General features: G+C 38.5%; 1 protein-coding gene across 2 annotated transcripts in view; it reads left to right on the top strand.

The window, feature by feature from the left end:
* Positions 1-1000: 1000 nt before the first annotated feature.
* Positions 1001-22180, top strand: part of xpr1a (xenotropic and polytropic retrovirus receptor 1a) — a 67340-nt gene continuing 46160 nt past the window's right edge. For both annotated transcript variants that reach the window (XM_058072487.1, XM_058072486.1), the window contains exons 1-2: positions 1001-1432; positions 9495-9546. In XM_058072487.1, the coding sequence (XP_057928470.1) occupies positions 1364-1432; positions 9495-9546 (121 nt within the window). In that variant the 5' untranslated portion in view covers positions 1001-1363. The remainder of the gene's footprint in view (positions 1433-9494; positions 9547-22180) is intronic.

Consider the following 22180-nt stretch of genomic DNA (forward strand, 5'->3'; position numbering starts at 1 on the left):
AGCGACTATTAAGAAAGGTTCCGCCTAATTTTGATCTCAGTTGTTGTTGCAAGGAAATGCAACTCCGTGTTGTTTTTTTTTAACTAAAATGTTGCATAGAAACTTTCAAAAACAGATCGTGTCGTTTGTCAGTCTTGGCTAAAAATATATTATACTACGGCTACGTTGGTTGCCTGTAAAATGCACGCTAATATTCTGTATTTGCGCATAATGTCCGGTAGATGCTGCTAGTGATTCAACGCTGTTTTGAAAACCAGCAAACCATTGGGCTGAATGCAGAGATTCCCCAATTAAAGGGACTGAGTGCAACTTAAAAAAAAATAAAAACCTATAAGAACACCAGACAAGCATAAGATAACTACAAATGGTTTAAAATAACAGTGTACAAAAAAGGGCAATATTTTTCCAACTCAATAGAATTGGTGTAAATTGTCATTCGGCCGTGACCTCATGACCTTTTACTTTTTAAGATGGTTGGTCATCATTTACTGGAATTTCTTGTATGTTTTGTGTTTTTATTTGCATTTTCCCCACTCAAAGACTCAATAAGAGTTAAAATCTAGTGAGGTGCAATGCTATGAAGAAGCATACTTTTGTAAAATTATAAATACACATTTTAAAAGGGCTTAATAGGTATAAACACACACACGCGCGCACACACTAACACTCAATTTCAGTGATGTTTATCTGGCCACATGTTGCTAGGCAAAATTAGTAGGTCGAAATCAGAAATGCCCCATTGGCCAATGAAAAAAAATTATATGTTAGCCGCGCCCATTAGTCTGTTTGAGAAGCAAGGGGGCGAACAGGAAGTAAGAAAGAAGACACACTCTAAGGAAATTATTAAAAAAAATATATTTTTTTATTAAGACAATTTTATTGAGACAATTAATTATACACAACAATTCCAAACAACACCATAATAAACTTGTAGTAGTTAAGTGTGTAAGGTGCATGGGGCGGAAGTAGCAGCGGGAGCTCCAAACAGAAACAGCTGACAGAGCGCGCTCTATGACGCAGACACGTCACTGATGGCGGACCGCTCAGTCCCCAGACCCACACACGGAGGGACAAACGGGACAAAGTCACCGAGCCATACTGTCACTACCCCCCGTAAAGCCTGATTTCCGAACTACGGTCAAACTAAACCCTCCTCGGTAAGAGTAGTAGTTAGTAGTATGTGGGACGGGACTGGCTCGGAGAGCACTGAGCGGGACCGCGGAGCAGAAGTAGAGTGAAGCAAGCGGGTCACGCCGGCTGACGCACCGCATGTTGAGCCAGCAAGTTGGCGTGCAGAAAAGTGGCGTCGAGCCGGAAGAGAAGGATCTAATTCCCTTTAAAGTGGACTCTTGTTGCTGCAACTATGAAATTCGCCGAGCACCTTTCGTCCCACATCACCCCTGAGTGGAGAAAACAGTACCTTCAATATGAGGTAACGTTTATGTATTTACTGATGTTGACTACTGTGCTTAAGCACAAAATATTTTCCTTTATTAATCATTTTGCGCAAGAGGGAGTTGAAAACGTAAACTAAAAATGTTCATCTGAGGCCAAGGAAGGGACAGGCAATGATGAAGGATGTCCCATTGTTAATGGAAGGCTAATTGACTTTTCATTCAGCTTTATTGCGGCTGGTTGACTTTCATTTAATAGCGCTGAAATTAACTATTTAATTAACCACCAACAATGAAAAGTCTCCGCTTAATACATTTCTAAGATTTCAGGGAGCCTTTTAATATGTATATTTTTTATTTTAAATTTAAATATTTCTTGATTAAGCCCAAGTAGCATCAAAATGAGATAAATTGTTTGGCTTCATAGTCATATAATCTCCCATGATTTTTCCGGAACACATCAAATATTTAATATAAATTATGGATTTCACACACGCCCTCAAGTCCTTTGTTTATATTATTTTATATACATTTTTTTGTTTATTTTTTTGTTTATTTCTATCAAGTCAGTTGTCATATGGCTTATTTTATTTTCACACCTTCCTTTTTGCCACAAGTGCACTAAGAGCTCCAGTGCGGACGTGCACTGACAGCAGCATTCCATTTAACTCTATGAATTATAGACAAAAGACCCTATACACCTCTTGGTTCAGTGGCCTACAAGACCTGTTTTTTGCACTTATAGCCATTGAGTTGTATATGTACTAACAGGAGATAGTCATACGTGTTTTACTTCTGCCATTGTGTGATTGTAGCATGTTCTGGCTTCAAAATGTGTGTTAATATGTCATATACAGTAAGTGTTTAACACACAAAATAGAATTGTATATAAATAACTGCATGTACAGTTATTATGGTTGTTTTGTTGTTGGGTATTATTGTTTGTAATTGTTTTTTGTTATGTCAGGTCTTTGTAATCTATAGAGTGATGGCAGATATATGGTCAAACAGCCATTTTACACCTCCAGTCTTCATCGCAGCACACACCGATTTGACATGGTCGGTAATAGATGGATACACACTCAGACAGACAGATAATAGATCCCTGAGTTGAATGACTCTTATACAGTATATATACATTGCTTACATTATATGTGATAATTGTATATTAGTCATAGTACACATTCATTTTTATTTTTTTTTTCAATGAAGTCATGCACAACACACTTAATTATTACAACAGATTTTTGGCATAAACAGTATCCGTGATCCATCTGCTCAAGAGACATGAACTAGGTACACCTGTATGTGACCAGCTACTGTTGAATTATGCAGAGAGCCATGTTTTCAATTATAGAATTTACATTTTTCCCCCAAATGGTCATATTTATACAGCTTGTGTAGGCAAGGGTATGTCCGAGTGGGCGTGGCAGCGAGACACCTGTGTCACCTCGAGCTTTTAACCACATAAAATACTGCTGAATTGCAAGGATTACAGCATGAACTAATTACAAACATAGATAATATATCACAGTTGGAATGTTTCATATTACAGCCCTGTACACTGTACACTGTGTGATTGCTGTGACATGTTTAAGTTCATTCAGTGAGTCATTTTTCCACCAGCTGAAGTACGTACATTTAAATATGACACATCCAGAGTGGTTGCTTTTTGTGTTTTAGTATGTGTGAAACAGCTTTCTACATTCAAATGGAATGGACTAAATTCAATTTTATGTCTTCCTTTATGTGCCAGATGGTTTAATTAACCTGCTGCCCAGCTTTCACTGTTGTCTATTCATACTGACCACGTAATTCACTATGTACCAACATGGCCGTACCAGTAAATATCACAATTTTAGTTAAGAAGGAACCTCACGAATACAGAGGAATTGACAAGCTGATTGAGCGATGGCCTAATTAGGTGTAAGGTTTATTGTGTGAGATTGTGGGTACAAACCGACATGCTAATGAGCTGTTTGCTATGACAGATGTGCATATAGTCATCCCTTGCAGTTGGAAAATCTATCACTTAAAAAAGTAGTTAATGAATAAATCGCCACTGTTTAGTAGTTGACTTTGGCCTAATTTTAGTACAAAAATATTGAAAGACAATTTATAATTTATCGGTATTCTAATCACTAATGTTACATTGATGAAACATGACAATAAATTACTTTCACACTACATTGCGTAATGAAAAGAAGCTGTCCTCCCATTTTGTGTGCATTTGGTAAGTTTTTGGCTTCTTAATTTGTCCGTGCACAACTTAGAGGGAACGTTGTTCGGTAGCATGCTGTGTTGAAAATGGCGGCTATCTCTTAAGTCCCTGTAGTGATCCCATAGCCTGCTCATGGCAGTTGAGCATTGTGTTGTAAACACATTGACAATTGGTGACTATAGGGATGTTATTTAATCTCTACTGGGCTCTAATAATGGTACAAAATCATATTTAGAAAGTTTTAAACAGCTTAAACTATGCTCTTGACTGCAAAAATATTTTATTTATTAATGATGAATCCTACTCCGTGGAAATTCACTTATCGCGGTCAGGTTTGAAAGCAATTATCGATAAACAATTGACAATTATACAAACACCACTCTTGAGGCCTCTGCTAATTTGTTTCTCACATGCTTAATAAGTAAAGAACTTCCCATGGTTACATTTACCATTAAACATGTCAAAAAAGGTCAGGAAGAAGCTGAACTTATTTAATCCAATTCCTTCTCATATCTTTTGCTGATAATTCATTCACACCATGTCTTTTACATGTTGACACGTACAATGTTTTGTTTGCTTTCATTTCGCCATTCAAAGTTTGGACAATTGTGTGAAAATAAAGGAAAGTGTTGAAAGCTTATGCAGTGTTAAGGAAAGGTTTAGAATAAGAGGAGACCGTAAGGTGGTCATATCACAAAAAAAAGTTGGAGAAAAAACAATAACAAAATGAAAGTACTCAAAATGTTTTTGTGTTTCATCCACTAGTAAAAAAGTAGTGGATGACTGCGAGCTCAATTGCTAACTGTTAGCCTGGCAGAGCAAAAGGGCACAGTGGCTGACTTTCAGACCTTTGTGGAGGTAGATAACAGTGTTTTCATATGTAAGGATTGGTTGATCTGTTATCCCCCAAAATCAAGGAAATCTGTGCCGATTGATTAGCCGGTCATTAGATAAGTGTATGCTTGGTTTACAACGCATGGGGTTTTACTGCTTGTTAATAAAGCGACTGAAGTAACTACGTCGTCCTTAACCACAAGCATGGTCATTACAGTTTGTTGATGATTTGGAAGCAATGCATGTCCAGGCTGATATTCCATTAGGAAAATGCAGTGAAAATTGGCCAATTGCATCAATAAGGATTTTGGGTCAATGTAAGGATTTTTGCATTTTTACCCTGGTGTAAGGCTTGCGTGTAATATGAAGTCTTGTCACAGTAACATTGTCCATGCGTGTATTCTGCTGCTGCTGCTGATGCCATCATCTAATTTGCATAATTGGCCATTACGCCATGAAGTGGCCATGATTTGGCCAAAAATGTATGGGCAACAAACACTGCCATTCCTCCCTGTAAAAAAAACTGTCCAACTGCAGCACTTATGGTTAATACAGATGTTCTGTACATATGAAATGTATACAGCAGTAAATGTTGTGTACATTAGATATACTGTATATTATATAACTGCATAATTAAATTAGATTCAATACCAAAGACGTATTTATGCGTTTTCATAATCCAGACCGCGCAATTCCAACATGTCTAACATGTTTATATGTCAGTTTTTTTGCATGAGAGGCAAAAAAAGCATTGATGCAACTCTCCACTCATGCATTTTACTTCAGAGCACTTTTCAGCCATAAAAACGGCCACAAGGTGGCAGAAGTGCATTTGATAAGAGCTCGCCAGGGATCATATTAATGGACAAATCACACATGACAGAATGGAGGAAGTGAGAGAGAGTAGAGGAGTATAGTGCTCAAAATGTTACGCGTTGTAGGGAAATTTGAAAGCGCGCGCATACATAGTTCAGTTCCGAAAGTGAAAATTCTAAATAGTTCATTGGTTATATTTGTAAATAAATTGTCATTTTCATGTAAGACAACCCCTTTTTGTGTTGTTTTGTTGTTGTAGTTCTTTATACATATTTGAACTGTCACAAAAGCCAAAAAAAAATTGTGCCAAAATGAGTGCTTGAAATGTATCTTCACAAAAAAAATATTCACAAAAAAACTGGTGAAGCCAGAATAAAGAATGCCAGAAGGTGGAAACAAACTTTTTTTTTTCCTGATGATACACGTGAGTCTAATCTTTCTTTTGGTAGGGCCCATGTTTTTATACAGTAGCAATAGAACACAATATTCTGTGTGCCTTGAAAGATCAGTCAAAATCTAAAATGGCCAGTCTTTTGAAAAATGGCTGTGATCGAATGAATTAAATTATTATTGTTGTAGTGCATAATTGCGTAGAGCTGGATAATATTTGGTCTATTCTTTGTAGATGGCATAAATGCTCTAATTATCACTAGGCTGTTTATATACCTAAATCACAAAGGGACAGGGAGTTAATGAGAAGCAGACAGTAATTGTCGAGAAGCTGTTGGGGAAAAATGTGAAAACCCATTATGGCCACACATGATACTTCAAATGCAGCAAGCGAAATACATAAGCAGCTGTATACTTGCACCATTGAACTTTATTTTAAACTTCAGCAGCATTAAACACACAAGCCCGGCTCACTATCTGTTATGTCTCCCTGTTAAACCCTTCCCCTTGCAACCTGTGTTAATTAATCAATCTTAACATTACAATCTTATTATAACAGATGCTCCATTTATACTTTGCTACAAATTTTGTGTGGAATTCAAAATTCACACCTTCTTTTTCCAAGTCCTGTCACTTGCAACTTTTTTTTGCTGCTGTATGTAATAAAAAAAGACACAGATTCCCTTTAAACTCTTAAAGGAGACAGATACGAGTAGTTCATTATTCTGTGTTCATTCTATGAACAAGATAGCCACACACAATAAACATGATGAAAGGATTCTCTGGCTGGAATACTGTACGTCTATAGTGTCCCAGCTCTAAAAGAACCACTATCCATTATTCACAGAGACTGAGTCACCAACTTGTGCATGCTTTGTTTGGGCGCTCAGTTCTTTGGGCTAGTTTGTTGGGTGCACTGTTTGGTCACACGATAACCAAGACAGTGTGCGAAAATCTTGACACATGTGCAGCAATCATTTTAATCAAAACGGTTTGATTGCATGAGGTTAAAAATATTCTTTGTAAAGGCATAATTTGTAATACTGCTCTTATTCATTGTGAATTTTTACGGAATAGTAATTGTCATAACAATAATGAGTTGGTGAATTGCTGCCACTTCTATCCCATGTTCTCTTCAATATTGTTGATTAACTGTACCTTTTGTTATGCTCCATCCATCCATATTTTCTATGCTGCTTATCCACACTAGGGGATATGCTGGAGCCTATCCCAGCTGATTTTGGGCAAAAGGTGGGTGGTCGCCAGCCAATCACAGGGCACATATAGACAAACAACAATTCACACTCACATTCATACCTATGGACAATTTGGAGTCACCAATTTACCTAACATACATGTTTTTGGGATGTGGGAGGAAGCCAGAGTACCTGTAGAAAACCCAGGCATGCATGGGGAGAACATGCAAACTCCACACACAGATGCCCAAGCAGAGAATTGAACCCAGGTCTTCCCTTTTGTTAGCATTTAATGTATAATTGTTACATTATTTGACATCGCTACAAAATTGTGACATAAAGACATGTTCTGCCATCTATATTGCGACAGGCAATTTCTGTCATCTATAGTTACATGAAAATAATAGAATGAATTGATAATTTTACCCGATCAAGAAATTTGAATAAAATGTTATGTTATGTTATTTCTAACAGACTATAAACACATACTGTATACAGAGTGTCTGTGTGGGCGAACAAGGGCATTTGCATTCACATCTGCAGTCCAATCACTCATGTAACCTTCCATAATCATTATGATGATGAGGAGGAGTAGTGAAGTGGTTATGGCTGCTATTTGCAATTCAAACTAGGCAAGTGATGATATTTGGATTTAAAGACAGATGCCTTTGTGATTCCACTGATTCCAGGACGGTACACAGAATATCGGCGAGGCTTTGCCCTGTACTAATTTATTGACATTTGACATTGTAAATTGCATATAAGGTGTACATCTTCATCTTCATTTTCTATGCAAGCAAAGTGTGATTTATCAGCATGTATGAACAATATGAACATCATGTAGACAACAGGCATTGGCAAAACGACTGCTGAGAACCTCCCCCATTCCCTCCCGCCCTCACCCCATCGTTCCTCCCCCATCGGGAGGACATCTGGTCCCAGACCTGCCCTTTTTTCCTCCTCCTCCTCCTCCTCTTTCACCATCCTCCCTGGCTTCTTCACAGGGATCCACTCGCAGGCTCAGAACCACTGGGACTTAAGTGATTCTGTTTGAGCTGCAGACCTTTTCAGACAAACACTCTCGTCTCCTCAAGCACAATGACCCCCAGCATCTAAGTGGAATTATTTGACCATCTATCACTCAAATATTTAGTTTGTTGCCCACTCATCATGTCACAGAAGACACATCCGTGATGATATTCCATTGACTGGTCACTGCAGTGTTAAGGACAAGCTTGTCGTGTCCAGTCAGGATGCATCACATTAGTGCATAGTCATTCAAAGTGATGGCCCTTGTTAGGCTTGGATTAGTTATTGTCTACAGGTTTCAGCACTGATTACTGGTAAGCCTGCAGATTTATCTCAATTCCCCGTAGGGCTAACCCCCTCTCTCCCGTTTTCTATGACTACCATCACCATGGCGATACCTCCCTCTTAATGAACACCTCCCCTGACTCTATCTGAATATCTATTTTCCTCCTATTAGTATGGGGAGTAGGTTAGACTCCAGTAGCGGATGTATGCAGGGAACTTTCAGCAGCAACAAAGCAGGCCGCCGCTAACACACAACAGTCCACCTCCACACTCAATGACTCACGCTGTGCTCTTGATGTCAGAAAGCAGCACCTGGAGTCAGCATGCTTTGATACCATCAGATTATACAACAGGGAAGCTCCATGCAGGTTGTCATTAAGAGTGGTGATTTTGTTTGTCATACATTTGCATGCATTATGAAAGTTAAATTTAAATAGCCCAACATATTTTTTTTCACCCAGTGGAGCGATTCCTCTGAAATGCATCTTTATGAATAAAAAAAAAATGTGATTCAGTGGTTACTTTGATTGTGACAAATCTGTCGAAATCAATTTACAGCATTTAATTTTTTGTGGTTAAAACCTTAAAAAAATCATTCTTAAAGCAAGAGTGAATTTTCCATTGAATCATTTGGATGAGAAGCATAGCTTTGAGCTCTTCTGAAAAGAAATAACATGCTGCATATGCATCCTCACCAATCAGAATCTAAGTGGTACTGACACAGAAGGATAGGGGTTTGAATACGGCCACATTTTGTAATATAGAATAAAAAATCTTTGAAGATGCAACATTCATGCACCGTTTGTATACAGTCCACATCTCCCTTTTCTCAATTATGCAGTAGTTTTACGACAAAAGCTCACCCATCAGAATTTCATTGGTTATGAGTGGAAATAAAGTTTTACCATTCCGTGTGGAAGTGGTAAGTTTTTGGCTTGTTAATTTGTCCTTCTTCCCCACTCTGCAACACTTTCTTGAGTTTAGAATAAGTAAACTGGAGTAAACGGTAGTTTGCTCGATAGCTTGCAATCCGAGCGGTGGCCATGTCTTGGTGGATATACTCTCTGCTTATACATGTATCATGTCCATGAGATGAAAGATTTTCTTTTTTGGACTTCAAAAATGATTGTTTGAGCGCTTCTTCTCTCAAATGCGGTGCAAGCGTGATAGGATGATATATGTTTTGTACATTTGGTGGTAATAAAGCTGCTGATCTTCAGTATGCTTTACTTACAGTTTCCTATGGGCATGTTTCTGTTGTGCTGCTTGATTTAGTGATTCCCAACAGTTGAAGCTCTGCTCAGTATTTCTATTTCTTTTCCTCATCAGGCATTCAAGGATATGCTGTATGCAGCCCAGGACCAAGCCCCATCCACTGAAGGTAAGAAGACTCCCTGTGTAGTGACACACACACACATCATAGACACATACTTCTGTACCCAGTGCCCCTGTTCTAGGCCAGTTTTGGGATACCCAGAATAACCTCTCTACATCATCTAAAAATAGGAAGCAATCACCCACTAACATGCTGCAAGCTTCAACAACCCAAGGCTCATTTACCAAATCATCACTCCCATTTTATTGTGTACTGTATGGTGCAGTTCAGAGGAACCTCCAGCATATCCTAGTAGTTGGTATGTCGCATTGGAGTGCAAAACTGCCAACACTATGTACAAAGTTAAGGACTGCTATAATTAATCTTTGGCACAAGCTTACCAGAATGTCAAGCATTTGTTTTAATTTTAGATTTTAGAGTCAACAACTTTCTTTAGTTTCACTTGGTAGACGATGGGATGTGTGTGTACATGTTGAGCTTGCCTCCTTCTGTTCAATTGGTGGGATGTAAATATGATGTGATTGAGTCAACGAAAGGGAAGGACCATGATGGGACACAGTCATGTGGGACTTATCTATATTTATGTTTCACACCTTTATTTTGACTGCAGCTGTCTGGAGCAAGGTTTATTCGACGCTCACCATTCAATATTGTTGTGGTTTTATATTTGAGTCTTTACTGGCTTCGAACTGTGCCGCATTGTACTGAAGGCTGTTTGTAATATTTTGGTTACTTATTGTAGCCAAATGCAAGGGACAAAATATGTTAGACTCTATGATGTTAGAGACTGATTGGTACACTGAACAAGTGCAGTAGGGATGATAGATGACTTCCTGTCTCAGGTTGAGCTGTGATCATGAGTCAACGCTTGAACTCTTTCTGCTTGTCCCAAGATGAGTGTGTGTGTGCCTTTATAAAAAGAGACAGGATCACTCAATCAGCAGAATAGCACCCTGTCATTCATAGTAGTTTTGATTATGATGTTCCACAAATGGTTGTCAGCAATGTTTTTTTTGTTTTTTTACAGTGGAAAATGTTTATATTGTAAGTAGAGATGCCTTGTAATGAAAGAAAGCTGCAGATTCCACCAGTGTGGTTATTGACTTGAACCATTTTCCCTGTGGTGGAGATATTGTACCGTAATACAGACAAGATAAAACAAAATATTGCAGCAGCAATTTCTGCTCTTATATTGAAGACACAGGCTGTCAAATATGATTCAAGTTAAATGAGGGAAAATTGTATTGTCAAAGTATGATATTGCCCAGTAGCAAGCGGTAATCAGATGAAATAACCAAATAAAACATGGTATGTTTTGTTATATACAATGGAACAGCTAAGTTCAAACAGTGTGATCCAGGAAGTTGGTCCACCTCTGCTGTTGTCGTATGCTGTCACCAATGCTGCAGAGGTTGAAGGCTGCAGAGGTCAGTCTGGCAGTGCTAAGACTGCATCAAATTGGTCTCTATGGCTACTGGTTGGAGACCCCTTACTTACCGTGTATGAACTCAAAGAGTGGTAATGTAGGCAATGCTGGTGCGGCAGAGCTTAGGAGAAGCTGGATGTGAGGGTGCTGCCTCCACCTCCCCTGCCCAAGGAGGAGCACTCATTGTCGGACACACTTTGTCAGAGGCACCGCTGGTGCCGTGGAGCTCAGAAGCCACAGGGGATGTTTGAGAAAAAAACTACATTTGTAGGTCAGAAAAGAGGAAAACCATTAGTTGACTAGACAAAATCCAACAAATCCGATGACACTATGAAAATCCTTATTCAGCCTTATAGTAAGCACACAAAATATTGCCACTTGGGACAAAATTTGGACATTTTCACTTTGATGTGTACAGTCTTCACTTGCAGTTCGAACCTTTACTACTCACAAAGCCAAGGTCTTGGCACCAATTCTGATATCTCATGCAGTTACTGTGAAGCCCGATATAAAGAAAGTGTGAACACCACTTTTGAGGTTTTATTTTTTGAATATTTTGGACAAATTCATAATTACGCAGATGCAGGGGCTTTTAACGTCATATGTTTGGCTATATTGTTGTCAGCCAATGTTTTGTTTTGAGGCCACTACATGCTCATCATTTGAAGTGATCATATTACATAAAACAGTATCAGGTAAAATGGGGGTTTTGTTTGCAACATGTTTGGTCTTATATCTTATATCTCATTGTGCATGACAAAGAGCTTATTGGAAACTGACACAGACAAACACATGCACTTTACACCTCCGATGCTCTGTTGTACCCCTCACCCCTCTTTAAGATCATTTTATCTTCTTCCCACATCCTACCATTTTATTGGTTATTGTGCCATTGTAGTTAAAGTACAGCTGTCCCAGATGTTCTGTGGCGAGCCACAAGAAGGCTGGAACAGCTGGTTGGATTTCTCGTTCCTCCTGCTTGAGTTATGACTCAATTTAATTCAATTAGCCCCTCTGACTATTACAGACCTGAGAACAATAGCTCTGGATAATTAAAACCTAGCTTTCACTGGAATCTGTGTGTGTGTGTGTGTACACTTGCTTCACATCCCATAAATTCCGCCATTTATGGAGCATTTTATAATCTTTTAAGTATCTGCTTGACTCATTCAATCCAGTCACCTATCCATTGTAATGTGTGACGATGTGCTGAAAGACTGCTGCACACATACACATGTCTGTAAAAGACATGGCAACCCATCTCATGAATGAAAAATTCTCGAGTGTCAGAGAGCGAATGAATCAGGCCAAGTGAAAAGCCAACTGTAGCGAATGTGGGAAGTTAAAATAAGAATCATAAACCTTGCTGTCTTTTCACTGCTCTCCTGTGGCTCCTCTGTCAGCAATATTCCTTCAGGGCTTTTCATGGTTTATGCAGCCCAATCAATAATGCTATAAAAGAGTGGAGCCATGGGTAAAAATAGGATGCTCTTATTGCTTTGTGTGCATGGCTATTATTTTGTCTCATTTGATTTAAAAAAAAAACAACAAAAAAAACAAAACTGAAATATATGTATGTTTTGTCATGAATCAGTTACACAGTATGGACAAATAAGAAAATATAGAATTGGTCCTCTTTACAGTTATGAGTGTCTTCTTTAAGGCAGACAGGGCATGGCACCGAAACTGATGACAAACTCTGATATAGTTCTTCCATAGTTTTTTCTTTGATGGGGTTGAGGTCAGACATTCCAACCAAAGCAGAAAGGGACCTGTTCTCACATAGTTGGAGGCATAGATTTAGGGCTGCAGTTCCTGATTAGCTTCTTAGTCAATTCATCTTTAGCTTGTTGTTTCAGTTAATCGAATAATCGGTTAGATCCTAGACAAACCAAATCAATGTAAACCAAACAATTAGGGGTTAGAACCATCAACGTAACAGAAGAACATTCTTAAATCACAAAATATTTATCGAATGCCAAGAATAGTTGTCACTTAACTGTATCATCAATAAATCATCAATTAATTTTTCAAGCTCTACACAGAATTTTCCAAAATGACATGCTGAATAATTAACATTCAAAGAGTCTAGCCCAATCCCTGATTAATTATTTATTTTGAGATGAGATTTTGGGAAATTTCTGTGCGTTTGCGCTTGGCATCCGTAAGCAATGATCGTTTTTGCTGTAGGGTACACCCCAATGGTTGTCAAGCATTAATAACTTTTAAGTTAAGTCACCATAGTAAATACTAACACTATTTGCTTATCTTTACAATAGAGCAGAATACAATAGCTCCAATCCCTCTGTCTATCTAATAAATATTTCAATGTCCATGTTTTCCATTGTTTCTTCACCTCCCGGCAACATTTTGTCTCCTGTTGTTGACCAAAATGATGAGAAGCTAGTTGGAGGCTGATTGTTATTCTGCAGGTGTATGACGGAACAGCAGCTGTTTACTGCTGTGGGGTGGACTACGTTTGTAGGCAAATCTTGCCCCCGCGGTGTGTAAAATGTTGGGTAAAGCGTTTTTTTCTTGCACTTGGACGGCACAGTTTATTTTTAATTGTGTTTATTTTGATATTAAGTGAATGAATACTCAACAGTGGCAGTACCTGGGCCTTCCTTGGGGACTTGACCAGCCGTAATTTGCCACTGTGAGGGCCACTATTAAAAAAATAATAATAATTATAATATATAGTGTTATATATTGGCGTTGATTCTAGATTAAAACCACAGTCATTTTTGCCAATTGATTGCTTAAAATGAAATAACTGAAGTAATTGCACTCACAATCTGCCGCTGCAATCGATCCGATAGAGCATGACTATATTATTATACTGTATTATAGATCTCATACACTCTAATTGATCATGGGATCCTACAGGGATATCACTAGGTATATATCTGGACCATGTGGTGATGGCTGATCTGTATTGGTAAAGGCAGACAGCTGTTTCCAGGTGAACTACTGGGTGTATGTAATAAGAAACATATGGACAGACAGCCTCCAAATCAGATAGACAGACAGGGGTGCTCAGCAGGACACTTGTGGGTCAGCCAGGTTCACACAGGAGCTTGCATTATTCATGAGATGCTCACTTCCTGATGCTGATTGTTGCCTTTGGTACACTTCTCCCTCAGCATCCTGCTTCCATTAGACAATGACATATATACAGCACGTAGATTGCCACTTTTTACAAGGGTTACGATACGGGACCACCAGCAAATGGCACAGCCTACTCCCCCCAAAACCCTCCTGCAAGCCTGACGTTATAGTTCTCTGATTTTGGATCGACATTTTGCAATAAAAGTCAGTAATTATTAGATTACATTCAGCTCCAGAACCCCTCCCTTCTCTTCAATTACCATTGTTTACTCACAGCACAAACCAGGTTTAAGCCCTAAATATTCCTCCCACATTTATTCAACACATTCAGTGTCAAATGTATACCTATTCAACGCTTTAATGTACAATGATTAATACAGACAAAGAATTAGCCTGATTGTCAGGCTACTGCTAGAAGCTAGATGGCAAGAGAAGCCATATCTACAAGTCACGCCTACATAATCCATACTGCTCCTGTTGTAATTCCAGTAACGATTTCCGATAATATGTTAGTTTTGAGGCCAGATTGACTTTCAAGCTGGTGCTTTTGTAACCAAACAAACTTTTGCATCTCACAGTACACAACTGTGGTGTGTTCAAGGATCACTGAACAAATCTTACTGCTACATTACATTATCAGTAAAGCATAAAAAAGGTAAAAATTGCTGACTTTGTACAGTGGTTTGTGTATGTTATACATTATACTACTCGTGTTGTAATGTATTTATAAATTATTACCCACTTATGGTGAATGAGAGAATAAGGACCTAATTTAGTACAATAATAACTGTACAATTTTAGAACCGGAAATCTACATATCTGCGGGGCTATGAATGCTGAATTGCGAATATGCAGGGTTCCATTGTACTCTACAATAATGGGCCTGTCTTAACAACATAACTGCAAATTGTTAATCGCCTGTCTGAGACTGCTGTGTGTGTGTGTGCTACGAATATGCACATTACGTGAATATCAAAAGCCGTGAGTGACAACCATGAACATCAGTTTTTTTTTTATTCAGGCAGAAACCAAATATGCAGTTTGATTCCTACATGGAAAAAAATGTACAACAAACATGTTTTGTTTGTTTGCACTGTATTTTCCACACCAGAAGACAGACCGCATTATAAGGTGCAGTCTCAATTACAGGGTCTATTTCTGCACTTAACATGTACGTAAGGTGCATGCTAATCAATCAAGCGGAGCGCGTACTAAAGTAGCACAATAACATTTTTACAGATTTTGGAACTCGGTGCACACATAAGGCACACAAAAAGGTATTTGACTGTAATTACTAGTAATAACAAAAGTAGGCCTATATAGTAGTAGTGCTTTTACACTTGTCGTTTTTTGATGACAAATGTAGATTACATTGGAGAATAGAGCTCTTTTCATTTAGTTCATTTAGTCACAGTCCAGGATCAAAATTACTGAACCAAACAGGGGGCAGAGGCCGCCTGAAATTCTCAGTTTGCCTGCCTGCCTAGTCCTGAGCGAGGCAAATGTGAACGCCGACCCACCAACAGGCCAAGACACCAGATATGATACCACCGACTGCCACCATAACCAAGTGATGGTGAGCATAGCATATATTATATTATATTTAATAGCTATTGTGTACTGAATATATATGTGATGTGCATTCATTTTAAATGCATAGGGCTGAATGTTTTGGGTTGGAGGCTTGTTTGATGCAGCTGTCTGTTTGACGAGACTTCTAAAGGTATTAGCAAGGAGGTGAGCAGGGGAGGGTCAGGGTCAATGAAAGCCTGGGATTGCTCTCCCAAGGCCAGGAGCTAATCGAACTGAGGTAATGAACAATGAAAAGGGTGATTGGTAATTGGTCAAAAGGATGTCCAGCAGTCAACATGTTGATGGTGTGGTGATTATGAACAAAATGAGGCGGGAACATAAAACATAAACCAATGGTAAACAATCTTAAATGCATCGTGGAGCTTGTCGGTGACCATTCAGGCAAAGAAAGGAATAGACAAGAAGAGCAAGAGAGAGATGCTAGGGGCGTCAGACAGACAGACAGAGTGAGTGGGAGGTCCCTGGGCTCATCTCCAATGCATGTTGCCCTGCATTAGCACTAAGCCATCCTGCTTGAGAAGAAAAGAGAACCTTCACAGTCTTCTATCCAGTCATCCATCCATTATTCATTGGTGAATTAGATCTCGCCTGAATGAAGTGGAGGAGGAGAAATGGGGTGGATTGGGTGTGGAGAGAAGTGGGAAAGGTATGGCTGGTTTTAGAGGATCAACCTTGAGGACAGCGTGAAGAGTCCACAAACCAGCTCATTTATGTCAAACCACTGACAGAACGGTGGGGAAAAAGAGAGTCAGATGCGCTCCAGACCATTGCCAGATCATGGTCATCTCAAATTCAAACATAAATTATGATTAATTAATTACAGTCATATTTACTGCATTATTTTATTCTATTTTTTATCTCAAACTTTACTGTTTCTGTATATGAGTTGCCTTCAAAAAATAGAATCATTTTTTTGTGTTGGGCTTAGGGCTGGGTGATATGGACCAAAACTCATATTGTGGTCTACAGTATTTACGTTGAATATCAATATATGATATGTATTCCGATATTTTTTCCGCAATATTCCCACTATTCCCAAACAATAAATGAAAATACTTCAAGTTGAGGGCTTTTTTCAGTAATTTTTAGGTGAGATTAAAAAAGAATAATTAGATAAATTATTCACAGATCATAATTCATCTCTTAATTTTGTAATCTGTTGACAGATTAGCAATCGCGTTGTTTGATGTGTGAGAATAAGTGCAGGTTTTGTTTTGGTAGTGTGGTCTGCGCTGTAAATTCAAGCAGAGTGGAATCTTCGTAAGCACCATTAATTCTTTCCAGAGCATCTGATTTTAACCAAAATGGATGCTAACCGAATCAATTTTTCCTCATAAAAATAATGTAAATCAAATGAATCCATTCCTGAAAGCAAAACACATTTTTTGTCTAGTTTTTATAATAGTTTAATATAAAGCAATTCAAAATGCATGTCAATACATATCAATGATGAATAAAAGAGATAAATGAACATTTAAGGTTACTTTTACCTTGACTGAAGACGTAATTCTTGACATGACTATTCCCAAAGACGCAATGGGGCAGAGAGATCAACACGGACACCACCTTCTTGTTTTGCCATGAATTATTTCTTGAATTTGAGTGTTTCTCACCTCACTGACTTAAAATGAAGCTGGAGGTGCCAGCATTTGATAATGAGGTTGAGAAACACCTTTGAATTAAAAAAAAAAAAAAAAAAACTCATGGCAAAACAGGAAGGTGATGTCTGTGTTGATGAAGGATAGCTTCTGCTAACAAGGACATTTTGTCAGGAAATGAGTGACAAAAGCAATGCGGTGTGAAAAGATTCAGTGAAGGGCAGGTGTGGTATCACCCAGTGATGTGGGTGGTAATGTGTTAGGGGATTATATTGGAAAGGGGTTAAAGAGAGGTCGTCCACCGAGGGTCAAGACCGTCCCTCTCATTGCCTTATGCGGCCTCCTAAAAAGGTTATGAAGACAGTGGTCACATGTGTCATTACTATGCCTCAGTAAGTATTTCCACATACACCATGGCCTTGGTGATCTGCTTGCCTCTGATAAATGCACCACATCAACAATAATGAACCATAGTGCTTAGTGATTGTGTTCAGTCTACATGCCTTGACTCCGATGGAAAAAAAGAAAGGTTAAATAAACAGAAAATATAAATCCTCTAAACTGGCTGTTTGCCAGGTCCACAACAACCAGAGATCCACACTATTTGAAGCATGGGAGGCATGTGGATGGAAGTTGTTGTTGGAAATCAGCTGTGGAACTCTCTGGGGTATGTTTGTGTAGCAATAACAACATATCCAAGTATGATATCAACCTCTTCAATGAAGAGGTTTATTGTTTTTAATCGCCAATGAGGCGCTTTGGCTGCCAGCCAGCTGATGTAGCAGACCGTTCAGAGTCCATCCCACCAATCTCACTATATGGCGTCCATCCAAAGATGTCACAGAAACAACATGGCCCCCACATAATTTTAGCTGTTCTTCTGCTCCTGTAAGAAGAAAGGTAAATGTAAGAAAAGGTTAAAAGTAAAATGTCTACAGATAAAGAAGGTACATATCCAGTTCAGTTTGGTTGACCACTCTACTGCTTTGGCTCAGTGAATCCTGATCAGGCTGTTGTATTAGTCATGTACTATAAATGGTAACTGGAGTTCAATTACACTATTGATCCAAATACAGTGCAATCTTGCTGAGCTTGTTCCCCGGTTCGCGTGTTTTTTGGAAAATGTACACCAAAATTCAAATTCCGCTTTTATGGGAATTGGAATGGAATGGCCTTTATTGTCATTATACAAGATGTACAACGAGATTGGAGAGCTTCTCCTTTCAGTGCAATAGTTAAGTTAAAAAAGTATACAAAAAGTGAAAAAAAGACAGTTTAACAAAATATATACAAGATATTCAAGAGATACACATAATATTGCACAGGAGCAGGTATGTATTTCAGACACCGGAATAGTGCAAATGATGAATGGGTCTTAGTACAAATAATGAATGGTGTATACAGATGAGTAAAAGTCACATATGAGTGTATTGTATTGAGTGTATTGAGTTGTTAAATAAATAAATATGTTTTCGATTGCCATTTTGACAGCAACTTGATTTAAAAAAAAAAAAAAAAATTCAAAAAGATTGAATGCTGCATTGGATCAAAAAAGTGGAAATAAAAAAAAATACATGCAATCTTGTCGCTGCTTTCTCTTTTATTGTTTTTATCTTGCCACACTGTAGCGGCGCACACACACACATTCAAACACACAGACGCACATAAGGAGCTGTGTGCTACTCGACGCGTGGGTGTGATTGTGAACTATAGGTGATGACAGCAGTGCCATATGCTGATATATTTCTGTTCCTCTTTTCTGCGCTGCAATTAGAGCCCAACCAATTAAATGATCACAGTTTCCTATGTGCAGCATTGTTACAAATACGGTGGAAGATAAGAAAAACACTTTGAAAGCTATCACAATGTGCTGCCTTCTTTTTGATTTTAGCTGTTGACATGCGTCTGACCAATAAATTCCTTTTTCTTGCCTGGGAATCAGGTGATCGGTTTGTCATTGATGATGTCCTTCACTGCCGCACTCCTGGGAGACTGCCAGCACCTTCATCACATTGGCCCACACACTGAAAATGTAGCAATGATACCTGGCAGCGAAGTCTATTTTTACGGGAAACACATGATCATAGTGTTGTAGAACTGCAAAGCATCATGCTGAGTTTCTATCTTATATCAGAGCAAAATATATAGGGATTTTGCTCTGATATAAGATGCAGTTTTATTCCACTGCAAACTACAATGTATATAGTATTATAATTCATTGTAAAAACATCTATTTGGTACTATACAGATGAGCTCCTGAGACATGGTAGTCGTGGTAACGTATGGCACAGTTAGTGGTGGTAAACATTTAATGATGATAGACATACAGGGAAAATAAGAAGGTGACTAAACACAGAAATGAGGAGTGTGAATAGAAAGAGGAAGAAGCATGAGGACTGTCTGGCTGATTCAGTGTAAATTGAACCATTCTGAAATGATGGCAGCAATGGAATTCACTAAATTGAATCAGATTGAAGTTACTCTCAAGGGCAGAAAGAAAGATACTGAGCTGGGTAAACGTATTCTTCCTGACTTTCACCGTCATTGTCTCCCTATCCAAAGACGAGATTAGTAAGACAAATCAATAATTCACTGCTATTGTTCTCTCCCTGTCTGTTTCTATATTAAATGTTGAATTATTAACAGTGTATAAGATTGGCAATATGGATGTGCTCCCCCCTGAAGCCAGAGCTTGAAAAGAGTATTAGATTCATTTTAAGGGGAAGTAGAAGCACATCTCAGAGTGCATCCCGGAATCACACATGTGCACACGTTTCCTGTCATTGCTCTGAGACTCTGTATGCTTCTGGTAAAATCCTCTCTCATCCAGCTACCATGTGTCACCTCTGAGAATATACATATTTCATCTGCCTATTAATGTATGTATAGTTTAGTGTGATAACAATGACTTCTGTGCAGCTTTCTCACTTATAAGGCCAAATCACGTGTATTTTTTTTTCCCATACTTGACTGTCATAAGTGGTTTCGTCAAAGCTACTGTATCACGGACAGGGAGTCATGAGTGTCTTCTGCCTAGAACAACAGTTTGACTCTCTTTTGCATTTTTGTCCTGGGGGCAAACTGCACAGCTTCCTCTTGACAAGTGCCATCTGATAATTACGCCTCATAATCAGCCTATTAGTATGCAGCTCTATTGAGTGCAAACCTATGTATTGTTCCCCCGGCAAAGAGCTGCAGCCTTTTGTAAAGGGATTATCGTCAATATCTTGTTAGGGATTTTCTTCATAATGTGCATTTCCAATCTCCAAATTGTTTGTTTTTCATGTTACTTGAGGAAATTTTCTATTAGGAGTTGCTGAGATCAGTTCTATTTCTGCAGTCACACAAAGCTGCACTGAACTTTCTCCATCAGTTACCATGACACCAAAGAAAGAAAGCAGAGCCATTTGAGACAAATAACAATGCGTGTAGGACATCCAGGACTAAAGACTGGCGTGTTAGGGGGAATTTTAATAGTGTCTGGTGAAACCATGGTGTTGCCTCTCAAGGGCTACTTGAAAGCAAAAGTGACTAATGAACTGACTACGGTGGTTTTCATGAACACAAATGGATTTTGGTCATCCAACCTGAGGAACCAGTCGCATGCAAAAATGGAAACGTACACTCACCAGCTAGATTCAGTCAAAACATTACAGTTTCTAGTCATTCCTCTATTATTGCTCTTAATGGGTTCCAGATGCGACCAAGATAAGAGTCAATATTAATAAATTGAATATTTTTGTATTTAGTACATAGAAAACCATTTTTATGACTTTATAAATATGTTTAACATTATAGAGCCCTGTAGTCATTAAATAACACCCTTTACACTCTTTATACTACAGTATAACTTCAATATTTTTTTTGTCTAATGGTATGCTATGGTCAATGAAACAGTGATCATTTATTTATTACATTTAAACATTTTTTTTTTAATTTTTTTAAAACCATAATGTGTGAAGGGAGGGCTGTTCGGATCGCAATGTAACGAGGTACGGCGTATAGATTTACTTTCCACTGATAACGATTCGACATACAAGTATTATTGTCTGATAAAAATACTTATTGGAATGTGAGGCACATATTGTACTCACTAGTGTGAGATTGTGTGTACTATATGATGACTTTTTTTAAATACACATTGAAAGAATACATTGTTTGGTATATATTATTTTTACCTGCATCCTGCCTCAAAACCTTTTACAGTCATTTGGTGTTATTGAGTGTTTGTTGTTATGGTTTGATGAGGAAGCTATATGTTTACAGTTTTCCTGTGTGTATAATGACAGTGGTCCCCATACTTTTATTCATAAGGTGCGTTTTTGTATGGGCACATTTACAGTCAAGAGTCAACTGAGGTTAACAACTAGCTGGGTTTGTTTTTCATGTGCTGGAGGGCTCTAGAAGGCTCTTTGGTTCATCTGCTCACACACACACACACACATCCATCACACTCAAAGCACATGAATCTCTTGCCTCCATAATTGTCAGTTTGTTTGTACCAAGGCTGGATCCGAAGGATGAAGCTTGGAACCCCCCCTTTTCTGGCTAAGGGTGGCTGATATACGGTGTCTGTCTCTTCTCTACGTGTGTCCCTTGAAGCTCTTTCAGTTGTCTACCTCACACTGCTGCGGGACATACACTCACACTATAAGTCGGTTAGCTTGTTTGCTTGCAGGGCGGCCTCCAAAGTGCTCATCTAATTATGCCACAGTGATACAGATGTGTATCTTCAGATACCTGTTGACATGCAAAGTGTTTTCATTAGACTGCACTCAAATAGTGATGTATACATCAGTACATTTCTGGTAGACATTATTGCAATGAACATGAACAGTACATGGAACTGAATCACATTTATTTCCATCTGTGCCTAATTGACCAAAGGTTATTTGAATGTATTGCCAGAAAAAGTACTTCTTGCTCATGTAAATCACAGTAATGACTTGACTCT

Source organism: Doryrhamphus excisus, chromosome 5 (genome assembly GCF_030265055.1).
Source record: "Doryrhamphus excisus isolate RoL2022-K1 chromosome 5, RoL_Dexc_1.0, whole genome shotgun sequence".
NCBI lineage: Eukaryota > Metazoa > Chordata > Actinopteri > Syngnathiformes > Syngnathidae > Doryrhamphus > Doryrhamphus excisus.